Source organism: Dama dama, chromosome 33, assembly GCF_033118175.1.
Source record: "Dama dama isolate Ldn47 chromosome 33, ASM3311817v1, whole genome shotgun sequence".
NCBI lineage: Eukaryota > Metazoa > Chordata > Mammalia > Artiodactyla > Cervidae > Dama > Dama dama.
Genome location: NC_083713.1, coordinates 44,031,740 through 44,045,262, shown reverse-complemented (window position 1 = coordinate 44,045,262; position 13,523 = coordinate 44,031,740). Strand labels below are relative to the sequence as shown.

The 13,523-nt window shown below is 33.8% G+C and overlaps 1 protein-coding gene across 1 annotated transcript in view; it reads left to right on the top strand.

Annotated features, from left to right (window-relative positions):
- GALNT13 (polypeptide N-acetylgalactosaminyltransferase 13) overlaps positions 1-13,523 on the top strand; it is a 557,108-nt gene that overhangs the window by 337,293 nt on the left and 206,292 nt on the right. The window contains exons 4-6 of the mRNA XM_061135076.1: positions 4,895-5,061; positions 5,838-6,045; positions 9,155-9,325. Of these exons, the coding sequence (XP_060991059.1) occupies positions 4,895-5,061; positions 5,838-6,045; positions 9,155-9,325 (546 nt within the window). The remainder of the gene's footprint in view (positions 1-4,894; positions 5,062-5,837; positions 6,046-9,154; positions 9,326-13,523) is intronic.

Genomic DNA, 13,523 nt, shown 5'->3' with positions numbered 1-13,523 from the left:
AAATTGATTTAAATTGCTGTTGCAGTCTGACACATTTGCTCTCAAACTTAATTACATATACATTGTGCTCTCACAATTATGTCAAAATTTCCACTTCTATTTAGATGTTTACATAAAAGAAAAATAATGTCTTCAAAAGACAGATTGCTAAGAGTATTTGATCCATATGTACATAATTTCAGTGATAGCTGACTTTCTATACTTAGTTTTAATAAAATGATCCTAGGGAATCTACTTCTCTTTTTATAAACATATATATTTATAAATATATAAATTATTTTTTTAAATGCATGGAAATTTTTTTCTAATTTTTATACACCAACAATATCATTTAAGACATTTGATCTAGTATATATTATGGAGCAGTAATCATTACCATTACTAATATTATTAAATCATAAATCATTTTATTAGCAATATTATTTATTACTTTATTATACAGGGTATTGAAGTAGCTCTGTGACTTCAGATTTGTATCCTGTGAAATAAATATTTGAATTAGTCAACTTGGAAAAGTGAAAGTGAAAGTGTTAGTTGCTCTGGTATGTATGACTCTTTGTGACCCCATGGACTGTAGCCTGCCAGGCTTCTCAGTCCAGTTAACTTTGAAAGTCCTTTCCAATTCCACCTTTTGGAGATTCTGAGCTTTACCCTGCTGTGTGGCATGCATGCTCAGTGGTGTCTGACTCTTTGCAATCCCAAGGACTGTAGCACACCAGGTTCCTCTGTCCTGGGAATTCTCCTGGCAAGAATACTGAAGTGGGTTGCCATTTCCTCCTGCGGGGGATCTTCCCTACCCAGGAATTGAACTGGTATTTCCTGTGGCTCCTGCATTTGCAGGCAGATTCTTTACCACTGGGACCACCTGGGAAGCCCACTCTGCTGTGTGGATCAAGCAATGTCTACCACACATTTCAGAGTACATCATTCAGTTGCCCAGTCACATCCAGCTATTTGCAACCACATGGACTGCAGCACGTCAGACTTCCCTGTCTTTCACTATCTCCAGCAGCTGGCTCAAATTCATGTCCAGTGAGTCAGTGATGCCTAAGCGTCTCACCCTCTGTCGTCCCCTTCTCCTCCTGCCTTCAGTCTTTCCCAGCATCAGGAGCTTAAGGAATATTGCCTACATGACAACTGTAACTAACCATCAACCATGAAACTCATCCTGAGTAAGACACATGAAAGGTAAAAAGCATACACTTAAAAGATCATTAGAGAAGTCAAAACTACAGAATTATTTTAAGTACCTTCCCCCAATCCCATTATATAGGTTCCTTGTTGTATTTTCTTTGTTTTTATTTTTTTTTCTGGAAAAATCACTGAGTTAAAAACTCTTCCAGCTTTGATACTAAAAGCATTTTTAAGAAAACTAAAAAAATCAAACAACACTTTAAGTATTTTTCTATGGCTAAAGGAAAAATTACTGTATTTACCTGTTTTAAGTGTACACTTTTTACCTTTCATGTGTCTCACTTAGGATGAGTTTTATAGTTGATGGTTAGTTACAGTTGTCTTATAGGCAATGTTCCCTAAGCTTGTGTGAATGTGGTAATGCTGTTCACATAATCAAGCTTCAACTAAGTTATGTGCACTATTTATATTCTATGTGTGGAGTTTGTCATTCAATATTTCTTTAGAAAGATTGCAATGTGATTCGTTATAGAAACAAAATGTTACAGTATGAAAAGAAAGGAAGGAAAGAGTGGCAAAAATTGAATTTTATAACATGAAGCCAATGTTTAGCATTGGAGCAATGACTACAGTTTCTCTTGCTTATCAACAGCTGACTGATAGCCTTATTATCAACTGCTTATTATGTCAACTCAGGGCTAGCAGTGTCCACATTGCCAGGAGTCTTACTAGAAATTCAGAACCTTATTCCCATACCAGATCTACTGAATCAGAATCTGAATTTTGTCAAGATTTCCTTTGCCATTAAAAGTTTGTAAGTACAGTTTTATAGTACCAAGGAGGATACCCGCAAGCTGAAATTGTTTTGTATTAATATTTTGTTACTGAGATACATGCTAAATGTATGTCTCTCATTTGTTAAGCAATACAACCCAAAACTAGAGAAATCCCTTTAGAATAGATGAAAGAAGTTTCAAAGCAATAAGAAACTAGTGTGACTGATGTATAAGCAAGCTTAAAATATTGATAGCAATCTATGTCAAAATAAATTTGAGAGCTTTTTCTATAGGCTTTAGGTATTGAATAGATCCTATGCAAGATAACAAAGCATTTTATTATGGTTTGACAACATTTTTCTTTCCTAGTGGTGTATAAAATAATGATGTATTTTACCCTAGGTGACAAGAGGTTTGAAGAATTATAGGCAATAATTCCAGTTCAACATATCATAAATCTGTTAAAAATTATAAAAATAAAAAACTCTTGTTCATATATATTTGTATACTATACTTGAGTAACTGGATAAACAGACATAGAAAATGATTAACTTGTATAATAAGAATTATCCTATGGACTATTTTATTATGCAAAGTTTCTTTTGCAAAATAACTGTTTACATAGGAGAAAGAGGATGAATTAATAAAATATTAACCACATTTTATTTTATGCTACATTAAATAATGACATAGTGAAAATTTTCTCTATGTAAGCAAAATATTTTAGCTGCATTATTAGTAAATTGGTTCATTATAATGTTGTCACATATAATGAATATAAAATTAATGTTTGTGAGTGGATTTTTTTAACCACAAAAATAAGGCATGATGGAAATAAGTTGAGAAGCTGGATCTAAGTATCTGCTTTTATTTTTATTTTATAAATGATTTATTTGAATAAATATCTTGTTCACTTTTTTCTTTATTAGCACTTAGCATAACATGCAAGAGGTTTAATTTAAAAGAAATGATTAATATACAAATGATAATAAGTAGCCTTCATAGACTTGGGTTAAAACCAGTAGTTGCTGACTGTTGGACTGATTTCAGCCTGCTTTTTCAGTTTTACTTCTTTATCGATGATGACATCGATAAAGACATCGTAAAGATATCATCTTTACGATTCATTTTGTTCAGCATGCTGAAAGTGAGGGGGTGTTTTGGTGAGGCAGAAGAATGGAGATATGAGGAGAATCTTGGCGAGGACCTTTCTGACTTACCAAGACGGCTTTCTAAGTTTGTTTAACGATAAACTTCCTGGAAGCCCAAGTCAAATGACGATGAGACATATATTAATATTTAATCTTGCTACCAGAATGGGAAAAGATGACTATGAATCAACCTACCTCTTCTACCCTACATTTGAACTTTTTTTATATTCACAATGTCTTATATAATGTGGATGGTTAATGAATGTTATTCAAATAAATATATGCTGAAAAAATGGTTAGACATATGTACATTCTTTCCTGGCTATATTAGAGCACTTCACTGAGGTGTTATTTTAGACTGTTTTAAAAAATTATTAAGGTCTCTGCAGACATACAGTTGGTATTTATTTTATTACATGCCTTTGATGCCCACACTTTATTGGATTTTTTTCACTCACCTGTGAAGGGGACTAATTTTAATGATACTAATTTTGTGTCAAGCATTAGGTCATTTATTGGTGGCAGGGTATATCTGGTTCATTTTACTTTATGGAAGGATTTTAATTTTCTTGCTCTTCAGCATATTTCACCAGGAAAAATAACATAAGGTGAATAAATTTCTATTCCTGTCTGGATACCCAGTGACATTTTTGCAAAATACTCTATAATCACAATGATTTAACAATATGTGACAAAAATGTCTAAAAGTTGACAGGTGGATATGGCTGAGAGACCCCTGCACATTAAAATTGAAATGACCACCTAGAACATCTGCATGGTGATGGTTTAGTCACCAAGTCGTGTCCAACTCTCTGTGACCCCATGGACTGTGTAGACCACCAGGCTCCTCTGTCCATGGGATTCTCCATGTGGGAACTCTGGAGTGGGTTGCCATTTCCTTCTCCAAACATCTGCATATTACTTATCAAAATGTACCTTACAAGTGTGATGGCTTGAAAAGCAAAATCTGGACTTCTTTTAATTTATCAGCAAAATTAAGTTTTTTATTTTCAAAATATCAAGTTCTAAAATTAATAACAATTATGGTGCAGCCTTTTACTTAACCATGTGTTCCAGGGATCAACAGCATCAGAATCACCTGGAAACATTTTAAAACCTGTATATTCTCAGACTGCACCCTAGATCTACTAAACTAGAAACTGCATGTTACCCAATCCCCAGGTGATTCCTCTGTACCTTCAAGAGATGTTCTGGAAGCCTATACCCTTTTGTCATCTCTGATTTTGTTTTTTTTTTTGAGAATCTTTGAAATGTATCTTGACCCCAACATCTTTCCCTCAAAGAAGACATGAATTATGACATTCTTCAACAGAATGAAAAATGTACATGACTAGATTTTAGAAGAAAAGTAATCTCAGTTTTACAAGCTTCAAAGCCCTGTGAACAGATGTCTATTTATGTTCTCAGGAATTTTTGAGTTATGCAATAATTCTTTTTTTTAAATAAAAAGACAATTCTATCTACTAAGTGAATTCCTTTAGTACCTGGTCTTCCATTGATAGTCTCATAATGTTATTTTAGCTTTCTTAGACTCGTATCCAAATCATGCCTTTTTGTTCCCTAGAGTTAATGTAAAATTAAAAAAAAAAAGTCAGTTCAAATAATACTTGTAAGTATTCATATTTAATTTTCAAAGTGCCAAGTGAATATTCACAATATATATAAAAGGGAAAATAATTTTAGATAACCATAAAGTGTTGCTGTAATAAGGGACTTTTGAGTCTAATTTTGTGTCATAATGGATATTTTTATTACAATGATCAGAAGGAAAACGAACTTATTAGCTTGTCCCTCTTCTTTCCTTTTTTCCAGATGCAAGACAAAGGTCTACCCTGATGAACTTCCAAACACAAGTGTAGTCATTGTATTTCATAATGAAGCTTGGAGCACTCTCCTCAGAACTGTTTACAGTGTTATAAATCGGTCCCCACACTATCTGCTCTCTGAGGTCATCTTGGTAGATGATGCTAGTGAAAGAGGTAAAATTATTTTTATTGTGTATATATTTTTTAATTATAGAGCTTTATTGTGTTCAAAAAGATAACAGGGTAATGATCCATATTTTCCTTTTCATTATACTAACCCTGAAACTACCTATCAAATTTTTTCAGTATATCTAGTCAGTGCCACTCCAGAAACAAGTAACTAATTCTTTCAGTTTACCTCATGATTCCATTTGGTTCTTACTAACCTAAGAAATCAGCCAAAATGACTTTCCAAAGTATTTCTCTTTTTTCCCAACTCAATTGGTCATATGACTGAACATTTATATGACACAGTAGGTATCTGGCTCTCTTTTTTTTAGTGTAGGTAAAAGAAAAATATGTGGAGAAGGCAATGGCAACCCACTCCAGTACTCTTGCCTGGAAAATCCCATGGGCAGAGGAGCCTGGTGGGCTGCAGTCCATGGGGTCGCGAAGAGTCAGACATGACTGAGCGACTTCACTTTCAAAAGAAAAATAACATATTTAAGAAGACTGCATTTGCCAATGTGGCCCAGTTTATAAATTACAGTCTAGTATATTAACTTCCTAGTGTAGCCTTATCCTTGTCAGCCTTGTGATAGAGTCATAATGAACTGTACACTAATAGTGATGAAGTCTCTGTATCTCTTTTTTTTTTTAACCTAATGCAAAGCATGTTGATAGGAGTTGACTATCACTTCTGTGTGTTGAATTTCCATCTAGGTAGTAGTATCACTTCTCTGTCTTAAAAGAATTTCAAAACTTTATAAATTCTTAATTGCACATTACAGATTTTCTCAAGTTAACATTAGAGAATTATGTGAAAAATTTAGAAGTGCCAGTAAAAATTATTAGAATGGAAGAGCGCTCTGGGTTAATACGTGCCCGCCTTCGAGGAGCAGCTGCTTCAAAAGGACAAGTCATAACTTTCCTGGACGCACACTGTGAATGCACATTAGGATGGCTAGAGCCCTTGCTGGCGAGAATAAAGGAGGACAGGTAAGAATTCATATGCTCTGTCTGTCTGGATTTTGACTTAACTTGTTAGGACCGTTACAGCTATCCCTCGTAACTTTTCTTCCCAAGCTGCTATTTTCAGAATGTTTATTTCCTAGCTTTTAAAAAAGAAGTCCCCTTACTCCTTATTTAATTAAGATCTTGGTTTATTTATGCCAAACCTGAATGTTTGATTAAGAAAGTCAAGCAATTCAAACAGTAAAGATGCTGAATATTCATTTTATAGATGAAGGAAATCAGTCCAATCAGAAATAGTAGTACATCTTACAAAATATGTTTTCAAAGCAGCTTTGTCTTCACAACCACTCTGTGAGGTAGATAATAAAGATACTCTTCTCTGTATCTGATGATAGGGAAGAACAGATGAGTTAAATAGCTTGTCCTAGAAATTGTAAATGAGGACAACAATTTAGATCTCTCCACTTCCAGAACAATCTTCTCTCTACCTAGTCACTGTTCTTAATCAATGTTGAGTAGAAAGCCACCTTGAAGATCTTAAAAATAAACTCATATACACTCATGCACCACACTGAAATGAAATCATGATTTAAAGAAAAGCGTAGTTGTAAGAATGTTTAATTAAAATAGTATTGCCATTCTGTACAGACATATCATGAAATCTGAAAAGTTGAAGAATGCTTTATAGAAATTAGAAACCCTCATGGATACCTGCAATTCTTTCCCATGTGATACTATGAAGTTTAAATGGATTTCTTGCAGTTATTCATAATTATTGATGATAAATGAGTACCATTCCTAAGCACCTAATGAAGACAATTATGCCAATTGCTCTCTGAAATAATAGCAAAACATTGCATAGCACCTTGCTTGTACAGTCATTTCACGAACAGTAGAAAGGTCTTCTTAGGATTGAAGTTTTTAATTAAGGCTCCAAGACAGGGGCTGCTTTGTGTGAGCTACTGCAGCTCTATCACATAAATGGCATGATTTGGTATTTGCCAGGAAGATGGATGGAGGTTGTCAGTAAAATGAACCATAGCAGTTGAAGAAAGCAGTGGGAACCTTTTAGTCTACTGAATGTAATATATGGGTAATAACACTTTTCCATTCTGTGTATAGTACAGTATGCACAGGAGGGTAAGGCTGGCAAAGTAAAATGAACTTGGAACATCTTAAATGCATTTCCTGGCAGCTTTTCATACATTATCCTGCTTTTTAAAACATGTGTTTCATATTCAACTTAGTGAGATTGTAATATAATGTTACTTCACTATGGTCATGAATAGATCATTTATTTTTTAATCTAACAACATATTTAGATGTTCATTATATGAACATATAATGAACTCTAATGTCTTATCTTGCTTATATGTTCTAAAGTTGCCATAACTAGATACTAAAGTTCTATTCAAGGTTATTAGATCTAATGTCATCTCCCTATAATTTAAATTATTAAATTTAATGAAGAAAGAAAGATATTGTTTTTATAAGGACCAGAGTTACCAAGAAGCTTATCCAAGGCTAGGTGAAACCTTTCAATTTCTTTCTTTTTTTTTTTTTTTAAGATTCATTTGTTTATTTTCATGGCTGTACTGGGTCTTTGCTGCTGTGCATGGGCTCTCTCTAGTTGTGGCAAGCAGAGGCTGCTCTCTCGTTGCTGTGTGTAGGCCTCTCATTTCCGTGGTTTCTCTTGTTGCAGAGCACAGGCTCTAGGCACATGGGGTTCAGTAGTCACAGTGTGTGGGCTACAGGGCTCGAGAGTGCTGACTCAGTAGCTGTGGTGCTCAGGCTTAGCTGGCCCATGGCATGTGGGATCCTCCCAGACCAGGGATCAAACCTGTGTCCATGGCATTGGCAGGTGAATTCTTCACCACTGAATCATCAGCAAAGTTGGAAACCTTTTAACTTAAGAGGACTCCAGACATTGGTCAATTGTGTGGCATATAAGATCTATTAGAAATTGAGCATTGATGATACAGGTATTACAAAACCAGAGTAAATAATGGGCAACATTTCCTTGTTTTCCATATCTGTGGGTGATTCTAGAGCATATTTGTGTATTTCCTTTCTATCTTATATGAAAAACAAGCTCTACTTTTTGGAATTAGCTATAAACAAGGCCCAGTTGTTTAAACATTTACTTTGGAGATGACAGAAGGTTGACACCATAATAAAACATATAGGCTTGGAATAGGGATAGACTAGAGAAAGTGAACCATGGATTAAAAGAATACCTAATGACCTCCCATGGTGCAAAGTTCCTTATCCTAAAAAACCACCATCAAGAATATCAAATCTATGTGTGTATAACTTAATCACTTTGCTATCCAAAGTGGTATATATGGTATAAATTAACAACATTGTAAATCAACTTTACTTCAGTAAAATACATTAAAAAAGAAAAGAATACCAAATCTTCTGGCTCTTCCTCTTACTTTAAGAAAAAAATGGACCATAAAACTCCAGAGACTGAAGTTGCTTATCTTTTCCTATTTTAAAATATGTAGATTGTTAGTGTAAACTGCTGGTCTAAGATGATTCACTCAGAAATTGTCATGAACGTAATATCTTTCATAGGAAATATTTACTTATACTGATGATCATGACTTTTATTGTTGCTTCTCTTTGTGGATTTTCATTTGTTTGTTTTTCCATGAACATTTTCTCTGAGCTCTCTCTTTAATCTAAACTATCGCCTTTGAGAGTCAAGCTACCAGATTGAATTTGCTATCATTCATCCTTCCCTCCCTGCACACCCTTGCTTTTCAGTGGGCTATAGCTGAAATGCTGCATAATATCAAAGCAGTCTACTAATCATGCTGTGGGGAGAGGTTTAATGAAAAATAGGCCATGCTCATCCTGCTGAGTTAGTACTTAGAATGCATTTGGAAATTAGCTTGAGGATCAATTAGTATATTTGATTAGATTATACATGATAGAATAAAAGTAGACTGAAGTCAGATGTAATAAAAGGAAGTAATTCCATGGAGAAAAAGGTAACATGACAATAAAGGCAAATTAAAGTCACAAAATAATTAAATTTCAGTGTATCGGCTATGTGATGTTTAAAGAAGCTAATTAAATGTTTAAATCATCATTTTTGCATCAGCTGATTTTAGTTTTCCTGCAGGAAGACAGTTGTATGCCCCATCATTGATGTGATTAGTGATGACACCTTTGAATACATGGCTGGATCAGACATGACTTACGGGGGTTTTAACTGGAAACTGAATTTCCGTTGGTATCCTGTTCCCCAAAGAGAAATGGATAGAAGGAAAGGAGACAGAACATTACCTGTCAGGTATGTGGAGCATATCTTCCAAAGCATAGCATGTGTATTCCTAGAACAATTAAGATATATTATATACCTATTATTCATTCTTTAGGCTTTCAAAGACATCTAGTTTTTATTCAAATACATGTATTATCGTGAGCATGATCATCCTAGAATCAATGGAAATATTAATTCTAGTTTAAATCAGCACAGACAAATTTAAGTATTGGCAGAGTACCAGTTATTTTTTGAAACTTTGTGTATTCTTATATTCAAAATATATGTATTGTTAATTTTCTATGTGACAAACATGTATTAGCTTTGATACTTCAGGTGTAGATATATACCTAGCTAAATGTAGCTTATAACTGGGGTATGCTCAAAATTGAACTAACCAAAAATGTTTTGGTAAATGTTTTAAATTTTCCAACCTTAAAGAGCTAATTTCCCTATACTTTCCCAATAAAAGATTCATTTGGAAAATTTTAATATATTAACAATTATGAAACATTTGTTCCAAATTATTTTAAGAATCTGCTTAACTTGAAATAATTACACTTAAAATATGTATGTCCTTAACTGAGAATATATATATATATACATATATAGGTATACATGTACACCTATCATGTACATCTTCAGTTTTCTAGACAAGCATTATCACCTTCTTACTTTAACATATTGTTGTATACCTCTTACCTGCAACTAAAAATTGATTCTCTGAACAATACTTGGGGAAGAAGTTCACTAGTTTAGCTCTTTAAGATGAATTTGGCAAATCATCATTTGATTGGAAAATAGGCTTTTCCAGTGGTTCAGTGGTAAAGAATTTGCTTACAGTGCAAGAGATATAAGAGACATGGGTTCAATTCCTGGGTTGGGAACATCCTCTGGAGGAGGAAATGGCAACCCACTCCAGTATTCTTGTCTGGAAAATTCCATGGCAGAGGATCCTGGAGGGCTACAGCAGAGGGTTGCAAAGAGTCGGACACGACTGAGCATATACACACAGATGACCGAGAGAGAGAGAGAATAGAGAAATACCCTAATGTTTTAAAACAATATATATATATAAAACCCATTATCTAAACAAGAATATCTCCTAACCTACTCAGAGAATGGCTTATCCATTGTTAAGACTAATTATATAATGAATTAATTGAAGCTAGCTCAAAAAAAAAGCTAATAACTGCTTGTTATTGAACAATTAAATATTGAGACTGTTAACCCTCTTGAGATATTAATTACATCAAAGAAAATAGTAAAAAGTATTTCCAAACAGTTGCATAAGGATGTGAAATTATTATGTCAATATGTACAGTGTAATTTAGTAGTTGTTAAGTCTTGCTGTCATCTTCACATTCACCATGTCTTATTGATCCTTGGCTTTAACAACTTGAAGGAATACAACGGCTCATGTTATCATTGTTTATTTAGAAATCCTATTTCCCTAGATCATAGTTTTATTTATTGTTAGATGATTTCTCAGCTTCAGACCCCAAGTGGAAATTATCAAAGTACTTGACCAGTACACTCAAATAGAGATAGTGTGTTTATTTATTTGAAAATGAAGTTTAGAAGAAAGCATGTGAGTAGTTATTTTTTAATATGTTGGCAAAAGTTCTGCTTTTATTTAATTAGTTTCTCCCAAATTCAGAACATACATAATTAAGAGGTAGCCATTATTCATATGAAGAAACTGCCAGTCTTATTCATAAAATTAAAGATCTACAGAGAAATCAACCATTATCTCTCATCTTTAACTGAAAAAAAGAGGAAACATCTAAATTGCTGTATTTTAATCACAACTTATGTGATTTTATTATAATAACATGGAGCAATGATGGAATCTGAGTATGTTTATTTGTTTACCTCAGTAATTGCACAGTATTTTCGCTGCGAAGGGACAGTATTTCAGTACTAAGGAAGCTAGAGCAGGAGAAACAGAAAACTCAGTCTTTGCTGAAGTTTCAAGATTTTTATGGCAAAAGGTTAATTAATTCACAGGCTGTGTTGTAACAGCCTGCAGGTAATTTTCATCAGCATAGCTGTAATGTGAACTTTCTCTGTACTTGTAATCTATTACTTGACGGTGTGATCATTTTTCTTGCATTCATACAAACAGATAAATCATTGTAAGTGTTAAAGACAATTTTTTTTTCTACTTGATTAACAGAATTCGGAATAGCTAAAGTGATTAAAATGAGGTCGAAATTTTGGTTTTCTTAGCAGAATGCTTCATTTAAAATGTCAGTTATGACAGAACTTTCTAGGGACTATAATTGGCTAGTTAGTCATCATTTAGAAATACAGTCACACATCTGCATACACAGAGAAACAACTTGAACTTGTAACCTAACCTTAGTTATACTGCATTTAAAGTAAAGTTTATAATGGTTATACTTATTATTCTATTGTCAACCTCTGGTCTTTGATATTTTCTTTTTGATAATAAATGGAGTTCGTGAAATGCTTGGCATTTGTGAAGTTATGAGTGTGAAATAATAGCATACATAATCCAGCTTTGTTCTATTTAGTTTTCTGTAATCAGTAAACTGTGCTTGACATTTTAGTAGTCAAATTATATGACTTTTCAGAAATCTCTCAACTATACGTACAAAAATATAGTAATCAAATTATTAAACCAGAGGCCATTAACCAGGAGCTTGTGTGTCAAATATGCTCTATAGATGTGTTTTCTTTGGCCTATATAATGTTTGGCATTTATTAAAATTACCAGTGTTTTTAAAATGAGATATTTAAAATAAAAATCTAAATTTCAAGCCATTCTTTAGAAATAAGAAGATTTTGCTACAATGGTCCAGTTTCCTACTTGGCATAATCAGGAGTAACTGAGTAAAAGCTGCTCATGTAGAAATAGCATGATAGTTTAGCCCAATCTCCCAGTTCCTTTTTTAGTGTGTGTCTCCCTGATTCTAAGGCTGAGGATCAACTGCCATTTTTCATTCTTGCACTTGGAGAAATATTTCTCTGTATCTGTGTCCCAATCACAGGTGAGAGAAGTATGCTTATTGCAACTAATTGACTTCACATATTTTTATTTGCATAGCTATAATCTTTTAAAAGGCTTCCTTGATGTCTCAGATGGTAAAGAATTCGCCTACAATGTGGGAGACCTGGGTTCGATCCCTAGGTTGGGAAGATCCCCTGGAGGAGGGCATGGCAACCCACTCCAGTATTCTAGCCTGGAGAATCCCCATGGACAGGGGAGCCTGGCGGGCTACAGTCCATGGGGTCGCAGAGTCAGACATGACTGAGCAATTAGGCACAGCACAATCTTTTAAATCTTTTGTAATCTTTGATTTAGAGGCTACTGCCTGAAAAATGGCTGAGTTTGAAAGTCATCGAACACACAAGCCCTGTTCAGAGTCTAGCATCAGCCAGAGTCTACTGGATATGGAAAAGGCCAGCACAAAGTGGAGAGAGTGGAGGTACAGGATTTAAACAAAGTCAGCTGATAGAGAGGTGTGTGCTTCTGAAAAAGAACCTGACGCTTAAATCTTATTGATTGTGTTTATCTCTTAAGTATGCCCTACAAGTAACCCTAAATAAATAGTTATAAAGATATTAGTTTCTACTTTAATTTCTCACTGATTGAAACAGATTACTTAATTAAAAGTCTACAGGGTTATTTATCAAGTCTATTTGTCTTTCCCTTTTGTGTCTTACTTTATGGACTTTTTTTCCCACATTTTGTCATTATTAATATTCTTAGTATGACTCCATTCTTACTTTGAGTACCATGTTCAATATTTTTCTCAAGCAAAACTAGAGTTCTAGATTGTCTTCTGATCCATGCTAGCGCAATATTGAATGAAGGAAGCATAAATGCCATTATGAGTTTTTTATTTCTGACATATTTGACTTTGTCCATTTTTGTTAACATTTGTCTAATCTCATAGATGTATTTTTGTCTCATTGAAATTAGGAATTTATAAAGAAAATCAAATAAATTAAACAATAGTATTAATAACACCTTGGGTTACAATTATTATGAATAACTCATAGTGTTCATATATGTTATTTCCTGTGTCCTTCTAATATGATATGACAGAAGGAGCATTGAAGTTGGCTTTGGAGGATCTGAGTTTTATTTCAAGCTCCTCCTATTGAGAATTTAGCAATTCTCCTTAATGCTGAAATGGAAAATTATCCTCCTTGCCTTGCTTTTAACTTGTGAAGTGCTGTAAAACATTAAATGAAA